At 38.6% G+C, this 11392-nt stretch overlaps 1 protein-coding gene across 2 annotated transcripts in view; it reads left to right on the plus strand.

Annotated features, from left to right (window-relative positions):
* Positions 1-6549, plus strand: part of LOC138768599 (zinc finger protein 569-like) — a 31579-nt gene extending 25030 nt beyond the window's left edge. For both annotated transcript variants that reach the window (XM_069946543.1, XM_069946544.1), the window contains exon 10: positions 1815-6549. In XM_069946543.1, coding sequence (XP_069802644.1) covers positions 1815-2593 — 779 coding nt within the window. In that variant the 3' untranslated portion in view covers positions 2594-6549. The remainder of the gene's footprint in view (positions 1-1814) is intronic.
* The last annotated feature ends 4843 nt before the right edge of the window (positions 6550-11392 follow it).

Consider the following 11392-nt stretch of genomic DNA (forward strand, 5'->3'; position numbering starts at 1 on the left):
CCAGTACTGCCAACTCAGCTATCCTCTAATGCCCCTTAGCATGTGTTTCAGGCTCAGTATAACATCTCCATCTGTAGGACGAAGCAGCCAAAGAATTTCCACCTTAGGACAGCAATAAAACGTCGTTTAAAAAGTAAAAAGTCATCAAAGAAGAGTACGGAGCTGCGGCACTAACCAGGGAAGCTTTACATTTTCCTTATTGGCATACATAGGTCACAGGTGCAGATAATATGATCTATGTCTATGACCTGCTTATGCCAATAAAGATGATTTATCATTTCACCAGTGAATGTTGCAGTTTTTTTTAACCCACAAGTAACTCAAAACCTTTGTTTAAAAAAAAAAAAAAATTTCAGACACAGATTCTACCAGTATTTTTGGCCTCTATTTTCTTAACCCCTTAATGACAAACTAATTTTTTAAAGCGACTCTGTATCTACAATCTGCCCTCCCCAAACCTCTTGTACCTTCTTATAGCTGCTTTTAATCCAAGATCTGTCCTGTGGTGCGTTCGGCAGGTGATGCAGTTATTGTCCTAAAAAACAACTTTTAAACTAGCAGCCCTGAGTCAAATTGGCGTGGCCTAGAGTGTCTGTGCATTAGGCTTACACCGCCTCTCCGTCCCTCCTCTCCGCCGCCTTCACAATTAAGAATGCTCCAGGCAAGTTTTCTCCTATTCACATGTGCTGGATTGTTAAGGCACCTGTGCAGTGTTCAGACAAGTGTGGAATAGTAATTCTGCCAGGGCCATTCCTTATGATGAAGAGGGCGGGGAGGAGGGACGGAGAGGCGGTGCAAGATAAGGGCATAGACACTCTAGGCCACGGCAATTTGACACAAGGCTGCAAGTGTAAAAGTTGTTTATTAGGACAATAACTGCAAAACCTGCCGAACGGACCCCAGGACAGATCTTGGATTAAAAGCAGCTATCCGAAGTTACAAGTGGTTTGGGAGGGGGACAGATTGTGAGTACAGAGTAGCTTTAAGTTCACATACTCATATACGGCCTTGTTTTTTTTGCAGTACAAGTTTTCCTTTCTATTGGTACCATCTTTTGGTACGTGCCTTTTTGATTTTTTTTTTTCATCGGCAAATTGAAGAAATTCAGCCAATCTGGTGCATTAACTCCCCCCCCCCCTTTTTTTAATTTATTTATTTTTTTTTTTTTTAACTCACACCATATGGGATACATAATGAGATATTATAGTTCAGGTTGTCATGGATGTGGTGACACCAAATGTGTGTGTTTTTATTTTTCATATTTCAAATAAAAGTTATTTTGTAAGGGAGAAATTGAGTAGTTGTATTTACTTATTAGGCCCACAAAGGGACTTTGAAATGCAAACTTCCGATCGCCAATATAATTCATCGTACTACAAGTATAGTGCAGTGTATTATCCTGTCAACATAACCTAACCGGCCTTGCCAGAGGTAAAACCGCGTAGGCACAAATATGTGGCGTACCTGAGGGCCTTCATTAGACCCCCTCCTGCTATAGAAACTCATCTGCACCCCACCGATGTGTCACCCTGGTGCTAATGAAGTGACAGTGCCCACAAAACACCTAAATGCCGCAGTCAGAATTTGACCGCATTACAAGGATGGAAGGTTTCTCTGCACATAGAGTTACAGAAGACCAGTGCCAGGCTGCTTTTGCTCCACAGACAAAAGACGTATTGTCATTAAGAGGTTAAAGAATTTTAATTTTATTCCATGAAGAACCTTACAAAATACTGTACAATTCTTACTGTTTGGATTTTTGTTTTTACAAATCTAAAACAATCCTTTCTTTTCTTCCCTCTCGCCAACCACAGATGACGAATTAATTATCGAGAGCCAGCGCAGCACGGAGAAATTTAACCTAAGAAATATTCCATCAAAAAACAAAGTTAAAATTCAGTATAACATGAAAACCAGTGGATACTGCCAAAGATTAGTGAGGTGGCCGGTGGGTCAGAAGGAAGATCTTGCACAAAGGCATTACGGGCCAGGTTCCACCAAGGAGCTTGACAGGACCTTCAACTGCACTGAATGTGGAAAGAGGTTTTTAAGAATAAGCGATCTTAGGCTTCATCAAGGAACCCACAAAATGAAAATAAAACAGTACAACGGCTCAATGGTTCAGTTCAGGCCCCAGCAGAGAGTGGAATCTAATCTAAAACTTCCCGTCGATAACAAGTTTCCCCACTCCATCTCCATAAAAAATGTGTCCGTGGCAAAGTCTTTAACATGCGTCGTCTACGGGAAGAACGTCAACCCGGGCCCGTCGGTCATGCAAACCCAGAAGACGTTTGTGAGGGAGAGGCGATTTGTATGTAGGTTCTGTGGAAAACGGTTTCAGAATAACAGTAATCTAATCGGACACGAGAGGATACACACGGGGGAGAAGCCTTTCGAATGCCCGGAGTGTGGGAAAAGCTTTAGCCAGAAGGCGAATCTGACCACTCACCAGCGGCTGCACACCGGAGAGCGCCCCTTTGTGTGCATCACCTGTGGCAAAGGCTTTGCGCAAAAGATCAACCTGCTAACGCACGAGCAAACCCATACAAAAAAGAAAAAGAAGATAGATGGCAAGCTGGTCCTAATAAACTAATCCAATATTTCACATCAGGTTCTGGCTGACGACACATCTGCCGGGATAACCGTAAAGTGCCTGGGAATCACTTATTCCTATTCACTAAGTCTACTTATTTTTAAATGCACACTACACAGTCTCTGTCGTCGACTCGCAGGCTAATTTTACTGTTTAATCTAGTTTTTTTGGACTAGTATTTTGTTGACAGGTGCTACTCCAAGAAGATAAGATACATACAAAAAAACAAAAGAAAGTACCTCAAAAAGTGAGAAGTATTTTAGGGATGATTTCTAAAATACGAATCATTTGTTCCAATGTTTTTCTAGCCTTATGTTCTAAGAAAATATATATAAATGTTGTAACTAATTTGTATATAACAGTCGAGTTATATAGAGCTCAGTGTCAGGGCTGGAAATCTTGACCATTTCTTCACTAGTAATTTTTCAGGGGTTGAAACTAAACAAACAAAAGACTTTCTGTATATACAACAGTATATTCTCCTCCTCCTCCAACCTCCCCCTCCAAAACTACAAAACCTCAATGATACATTTTTGCGTTTTTTTTCCAATATGGTCATTGTGTTGTTAGTAGGGGTGAAAAGGCAAAGAAAAAGAAATTTTCTCTATTTTTAAAAAGAAAAAAAAAATTACTGCAACTTATAGACTTGGTCGGGGAAATGTCTTTGTTTCTGTTATTTATTGCATAGTATATCTTTTTGGTGCACAATTCTCCATCAGGTCTTTTTGGTAAAAGGTTTTACTATATACACTAAACATCCTGCTATAAGGTATTCTATAACCTCCAGCCGTAACTTATAGTGCAGTAGTGCTCCTGATTTGTGCTTCTATGTAGGCATTGTCGAAAGATGTTACATAAACCTCCATGTTTTAATGGTGTGTTGTTGTTTTTTTTAACTATTTTTGCCAACTGAGACTATTGTGATTTCCTGGCTTGAAGACCATGAAACGTTGAAAAGCGCTTTCCTGTTTCCTTAATATGTTTGTTTTTTCGTTGAATTTTTCCAAACGAACACCTTGATACTACTGGGTCCTGTTTTTGATGAGCATAGCAGATTTTAATTTAATCAATCTCTGGTTTGGTGAGATTGTTCTGATGTCCTTGCAATGTGGACTATAAAACGGACTCAAATGTGTTTGGATTCTGCAGTATATATCACTCCTGATATTAGTTTTAACTACTTTAAATTGAAGATTTAAAAAAAGTGGAAAATGTAAAGTTTTTGTTGTTTGGTTTAGACAACAAGATTCCACCCATTCATTGATGCAGATTCAACTAGATTTGGGATAGAGATGAGCAAACTTGGTTAGTTCCTGCAAACCTTCGGCCATTGATTGCTTTAGTCTGCAACCTGGAGAAGTCCAGGATTACAGCTATAGGTCTATTAGGGCTGAATCTTTTTTTTCCAGGCAGTTTTAATCATTGACCTAGATTCGGATTTGGCAAAACTTGCTTTAAGTTTGTTCATCTCCAGTTAGGGAAGATGAGTGTCACCTGGTGTGATCATGGGAGTGATCCTCCCCGATCAGCAGACCAAAGAGGTTGCTGTGCACATGAGCTCGTCTGTATGTGTAGCTGCCCTTAGTACTGCAGCCCGGTCCAGTTTACTTGAATAGAGCTCAGGTACAGCTGTATGTTAGGAAGCAAAATGCTTTCTGTGGAACACTGAATGGCCCAGAGAGTCAGTGGAGTTCTGCATCATCTCCATTCTGCTGATCGGTAAGGGTCCCTAGATTGCACTTAGACCAACCTATGGGTAGGCCATCAATTTATATTCCCCTAGTAAACCCAATTAATGCTGCGGGACTTGGACTATTAGGTGACAGCAGCTGGTAAGCCAGGGTTGATATTTATGGTTCCTTCTTAGTTTTTGGTGTTTCCATGGGCAGTTCAGTCAGATAACTGGAGGCATTTGTTGGTTTCCTTAGTCTCCTCAAGCAGTTGTGAAGGTGGTTAAGAATTGTCAGAGCTGAATCTTCTTTTTTCGAGGCTGAATCCATCTTTTCTAGGCAGTGGTGATCAACAACCAGAAGTTTGGGTTCGAACAAACTTACTGTAAGTTTTATCATTATCATCAAAAGAGTGATCTGCAGACTCCCCTGATGACAAACTGATGAAATGAGGAAGACTGTTGAGTTGATCAGAGATCAGGTATCATCTACAGGTAACCTAGCAGCAAGTGTTTGCTTTCTCAACAGCGCCACCACTGGGGAGATTAAGCATTACATAGTGTCTAATATTATGGATAGGCTGTTGATATAGTGCACAGAGGGGTTTCAGGTACTCCATAGCTAGACCTGCTCTTTTTATGATGTAGCTAATAGATGGGGTCCTGAAGTGTGATTGGGGTCCCTTTAATTTTATTCAAAGTTGCCCTTTAGGTTATAAAATACTTTATTGACCATCGGATGACTATCTTAAGTTCTATGGGAGCACTACATGTTTTCTCGGCTATTTCACCTCTTCGTAATTCATGAGAATGTCTGCTCAATGTTCATCACGGTGACTTTTTTTTTTTTTTTTTAAATATAAATGTTATATAAGTTATTTTTCAGATTTTCTTTCTACTATAGCGTGTAAGAAGTTCTTCGTTTTTGCACAAAAGACTCTACGTTTGTATTCGGAACTTTAAGGGACCCGTGTGTCCAGCCGCCGCATATGACCGTACTGACGTGGTTTCTGTTGCTCTCTATGCAGTTCTCAATCCACAGTGATTTATTCTATAGAAACTTCTCGGGTTCCACAAATAACTCTTCGAAGCTGCTCTTACATCGACTCCTCTGGTTTTTCTCAGATTTTTCACAGATTCTATACAGTGTCTGACGCAACTTCTCACTGACAATAAAGAGAGTAGCGTCCTTGGTCCGTTCATCATCAGGCTGCAGAGGGTAGGGTTAGAAGCTTTGTATAGGTAGTGTAGGCTGCATGTCTTATAATAAAAGACAGTAAAATAAAACAAAAAAAATAAAGCTTTACATGCAAAAGGTGATTGAAGCGACGCTGAATTTATCTCGTGTGATTCATATAGAAAAGTCGCGGTAGCCGCACTGTAGTTCTGGTACCCTCTAGTTTTGTTTTTGTTGTGTTTTTTTTTTTTTTTCAATTTACACTGAGTTTTAATATGAGCTTTATGTTACTGTTTATTACTGTATTGTCAATAACCATTTCTTCCTGATTCTTCTTGCTCAAGGAAAGTAAGTAAACCTTTATCTTAAGTTGCATTTAATATCAATGTTCTTTTGTACTTTGTCTCAACAGAAATGATTGTGTTATACACTTTTCATGCCATTTGTCTCCTCTAGGGGATCATATATATGTAAACTGTGTGCAAACTATGTAAACATTGAAAAAAAATGTGCATAGTAGGTGCTGAGCTTTACATCACCCGTCTTCACGCATAATCTGAAGTTAAAGGGAAGCCATCTGCTACTTCACCATTACCTGGTATAATCTACATTTGTCAAGTTACATGGACTTTACTATGTTAATTTTGGCTATCAAGTAATCCCCACCTCCTCCATGCCAGTGTTAGGAATGCCTTGTAAGAAGTAGGTGATCCCAAACCTTGTTTAGTTACTGTATCAGCAGGTCCTATAAATGCACGGGTCTAAATAAAAGCTTAGAAGGATACTTGCTAGCTAGCGGGATGGCATCAAAGCCATTTTGGGTGCCATTTCTGGGTGTGGAGGGGCTGGCTTTATGGCCTTCAAACTGTGCTACTGAGCTTCGCTCAGTGAATGGCCTTGAGGGCTCAGTCTTGCTATTTCCCAGATACTATATTGGCAGATGGAGTCCCTATGGGCCTGTATTAATGAGCTGTAGGCACTTCATGGGCAGCCGCCATATGGTTCCTCTGTGAGGCACCGTTTTCTCCTATAAAAACAATGCTTCTAAGGGAAGTGAATACCTCAGTAGTTCAGTATGTGTTAAAATTTGCCATGATTTTTTTTTTTTTTTTAAACTATAAAATGGGAGGTATATTGTGTGCCCATAGTAGTGTATGGGTACCATGCTATGGATCTGTACCATGGCATTGTGTATGGGTCGTTACATCAGTAGATCGCAGAACGGTAGCTGAGGGTAGAGCCCTGAATTGGGGTTGGATAAATCTATACCCCCATCATCACTACTGGCGCTCCAGCCCTCCAGATATATTTACATCTATATGTGTGACTGAGATTCGTATAATTTTATATTTATATAGGTTTTCTACTTCAGGCTTGTTACAGGGCTGTATGTACACTCCACAATAGGAGAACATGCTCCTGGGTTTTGTGTTTTGATGGGCTTTGTTTTGCTAATATAAAGCTACATTCTTTTCACCACCGTATTGGAGATTGGTCGTTGTGACAGCAGTGATGGCGCCTCGGTCTCTAAAGAAAATGACTAATGTGCATTGGTGTGCGCCCGTTTTCATCTATTTTAATTTTAGATACGGATAGGCCAACCAATGCTTCTGTTAGTTGCCAGATTCTTTTTAACCGTACAAAAGAAGGTTGCAAAACTAAAATTCCCACCATGCCTGGATAGCCAAAGCCAGAGCTTTGACTGTCTAGGCATCATGAAAATCGTAGTTTTAAAAACAGCTGGAGGCCCACGGGGTTCCTTTCCATTTTTTACGGAATGCCAAATTTATATTAAACAGGTGTTAAACAACTAACATGGGATTCTTTCCCAGTATATGTGGCCATAGACCTCAGATTTCTAGTGGGAGATTCCAAGCAGATCCCTTATGTGGGCATGATAATATCTGGGTCAGATTGGTGGGATTTTAAATCTTCCCAATTGTATTGTTTTCCTAAATCTGCACCAGACATCTCTTATTTCCCAACCACGAACTGACCATACACATTAGTTAAGTGTCGACTAAACCTGCTGATTTAAGCAGATTTATCCAACCTAATGTGTGTGGTGGCCTCCCGACTCTTCCCCCATTGGTACAAGTCAAGGTGAGAAGGATTGGCCATGTTGGATTTCAGTTGCCTTATCAATAGTGATCAGTAGTCCCTGACACCAGCAGTCGGCTGGCCCCTAGACACTAGTTTGTTGGGCCGAGTCAACAGTAATCCAACGCCTCACGTGTCCACACATTTAGAGAAAACAAAGTAGACTCTTATGGCAACTAGCTTTACTTCTCCAAAAACATATGAGATTTTTGATTACTACTATGGGTATGTCAACTCTTACATTGAAATTTATTATTTGCTGTGTAATGAAATTTTAAAGGGCTTGACAACCCTTTTCTGTATGCTTTAATAGCATATAAACCCTTTAGGCTGCCATGATAATTCTCATGTCCAAATTCATCCTTCTCATCCTCTGTTTTTACACACCATCTTTCTTCTACCCCTACATATGGAAATGTCCAACTTGTCTTAATTTTGCATTGACAATTGATTTTTACAAACAGTTTTGTTACTTTTTAAACAAACCGTCATTTTGTCTTTTGCTCATTTTATATTCTGTGTGTGTTACATTTCATCAGGGTTACTTAACATGAGATTTATTTCTACAAATTTCAACATTTTTATCTCCCATTTAAAAAGCACTGTTTAACATGCATTTAAAATTTTAAAATTTGACTGCCAAATTTAAACCAATTTTTTTTTAAAATATTTGAGTCTTAAAATTTGGAAATGTTGAGTATGGTAAATGCATGTTGAGATATAATATTTTTGATAATTCCCCTGCACTGTTTCTTTCTGCTTTAAAAGCAGCCTAATATGTTACTGTACCCAATTACCATGAAAACATTGAAACCAAATATTATATATGCAAGGTCTGTTTTCCACTTATATTTTTTTTGTTTTGTTTTTGTTTAGTTTTTTTTGTCTTGTGGGAAATAAAAATTGGTCTTACAGCTGTTTTCGTATTTGTCTCTCAGTGTTGTGTGTAACATGCATCGCTCTTCAACACGTGTTACGCATGTTACTTGGTTTTTCGTGTGTCTGAAATGAATAGAACCTAAGGTACTTCTAGATGAAGATTGTTAGCTGTTACTGTAACCTTCCCATTTAGAATGAGTGCTTCTTAGGAGTTGAGTTTGTATATGTGATTCTTTATGGTTGTCATAAATCCTGTAATATCTTCCAATAAACTCCTGTTTTGTTATCTAGTACCTCTTTGTTCTCTCTTTTTCATGCAAATGAAAACTAACACTTTGGCTTAGGCCTGTGCACAAGAGTGACACACAAACTACTTAAAGCAAATCTGCAAGCTGCAAGCGCCCTCCAAATTGGTACCATTCTGTTGTCTTGCTCAATACTTGCCTGAGTTTGCCACAGGCAGACTCTATGCTATTATCGCAGATAACACTGATCAATGATATGCTATGGCTGGGGGTTTTAAAAAGTGTAAAAAAAAATTCTAAGTTTTAAAAATGGCATAGCCCCTCCCCCATAAAAGTTTAAATCATTCCCCTTTCCCATTTTTATATATAAAACATATAAAAATAAATAAAACATATTATATACCGTAGCGTGCGTCCGATCTATGAAAATAAGACAATATTGTTCCCGCATGGTGAACGGCCTAAACAAAAAGCAGTAAAGAAGACTCCAGGCTTGCATTTTTTTTTTTTTTTTATTACATTTTATGTCAATTTCTTATCAGTACATCTTATCTACGAAAATATGGTACTAATAAAAACTAGACATCCCATACAGTCCCATAGGTAACAAAAAATAGAAGTGTTATAAGAGTCACAATAAGTCCATTTTAATCATACCTATTTGTAAAAATAAAAGTTTTACTGTTAAAAAAAAATAGTAAAATATTAGAAAAGCTATATAAACCGCATATCACTGTATTTAGACTGACCTATAGAATAAAGATCTTGTCAGTTTTACCGTAAAGTGCATTGTATTGTGCTGAATTGTATTTTTTTCCCCAATTTCACCCCATAAATGATATTATGGGGGTTTCAGCATTAATTTGTGGGTAGATTAAAGGCACCATTACAAAGTACACTTTCTTCTGAAAAAAAAAAAGCCCTTACATGGCGGAGGAAAAAGGGAAAATGCAAATCTGAAAATTGCCCATTGTCCTTAAGGGGTTAATAGCATTTACAGAAACTGTGTGTTAGGAGTGTGAAACATGCAAAAGTGAAAGGAATTGAAAGAAGAATTGTACTTTTATTTTTCGAAATATCAAAATGTTTTTCCCAGTGTTTCTATAATCTAAACTCTAATGAAATCTACCGAGACCAATAGAATAAACATCAGAGATACTGGAGCAGGTGGATTCAGTGGGGATCAGACCCCTGTGGATATTTCCTTACCTGTGTTGTTCTATATAAGAAGTTCATACATTGCTGCCTTATCTGTGCCAGACACAAACACTTAACTAAGGCACCACATCCCCTTCTCAGGTAATGGAGTCATCTCTATTATATTCTATCTGATAAAGGCCCCAAAGAAGAGGGCACAGATCCCGCAGAAATATGTTCTGTTTATTTTAGTAAAAATTTGAAGGAATTTTGATGTCTTCCTGATGAGGCTCAACTGCTACAAGGATGCAGCGAGTCATTGTTCATCACTTCATTTTTTATTCTGTCGGTGGAGTCTTAGGAGACTTGTCTTTGTGGGATAGGTTATGAAACTATTTTAGGTTTTATGTAACCTATTTACTCTTTTTTTTAAGTTCTTTTTTTATATTATAAGTTACATGGTACAAAAAAAATGGATAATAATTAGTGATGGTTAATATATTGACAATGTTATTGTACAGGTCTTTGCTGTTATGGTGTAACCAAATGTACACCTTTTTTTGTGTTTTTTCAACCTTGGACAGAGAAAAATCTTAAATTGCAATTTAATTTTTGCGTTACTGCATTTTGCTTTTATACAATTTATACAAAAAGAAGACAACAAATTAAATGATTGCCACAGGCAAAACAAATCCTCGCTATGCATCTACAGAAGTTAGCTACTTTTCCCCTAAGTGATTAAGTATATATAGCTACTGATATGCAGTTTAACCCTTTTTAGGCATAGATTTATTTATTTATAGATTTATCGTCCGTATTCGACCGATAATCGTCTGGTGTAATAGAAGACAGCGATCAGCCAACATGAACGTTGTCGGCTGATTGTTGTCTGTCTCGGTCTTTTAACATTGTGAAAGACAATTGGCTAAGATAGCAACGATCTGCTGCCGTCGCTCCGTGAAATAGAAGTAGTAGCATCAGACCGCCGCTATCTTCTATGGGTTGCCTGCACGATCTAGCGATTGCGCGGGCACCGACTCTTACCCGCTCGCTGGCGACACATGTAATAGGGCTAGCAGCGGGTGGAAACGAGGAGCAAGTGAGCTCTTACATCGCTCGTTTGCTCCTGTCCATCGCCCCGTGTAATAGGGGCTTTAGTCTAGTGACTGGAATTAGGCTATGGTTTCTACAAGGAAGAACTCGTTGCAAGTCAACCTTCAGGATGAGTACAAGTAACCTCTGCTTTGTTTCCTTTCAAAGTGTAAACTGAACCATGAAAAATATAATCAATGAAACAAGAGTCTCTGAATTTATTTTTATTGGAATTACCAACCACAGACAGACACAAGTGATCCTTTTTGCATTACTGCTGTTGATCTACACGTTTTGTATGGTGGGAAATCTCTGCCTCATATGCCTTATAAAGTACTACCTTCCTACAGACACCTATGTACTATTTCCTCAGTAATTTCTCATTCCTGAAGATTTGTTACACCTCCGTCACTGTTCCCAGGTTGCTCTTCAGCTTAATAACAAGAAACCAGAAGATTTCCTTTGTGGAATGTATCACACAGATGCATTTTTTCATGTCT

This window comes from Dendropsophus ebraccatus, chromosome 12 (assembly GCF_027789765.1).
Source record: "Dendropsophus ebraccatus isolate aDenEbr1 chromosome 12, aDenEbr1.pat, whole genome shotgun sequence".
NCBI classification, from domain to species: domain Eukaryota; kingdom Metazoa; phylum Chordata; class Amphibia; order Anura; family Hylidae; genus Dendropsophus; species Dendropsophus ebraccatus.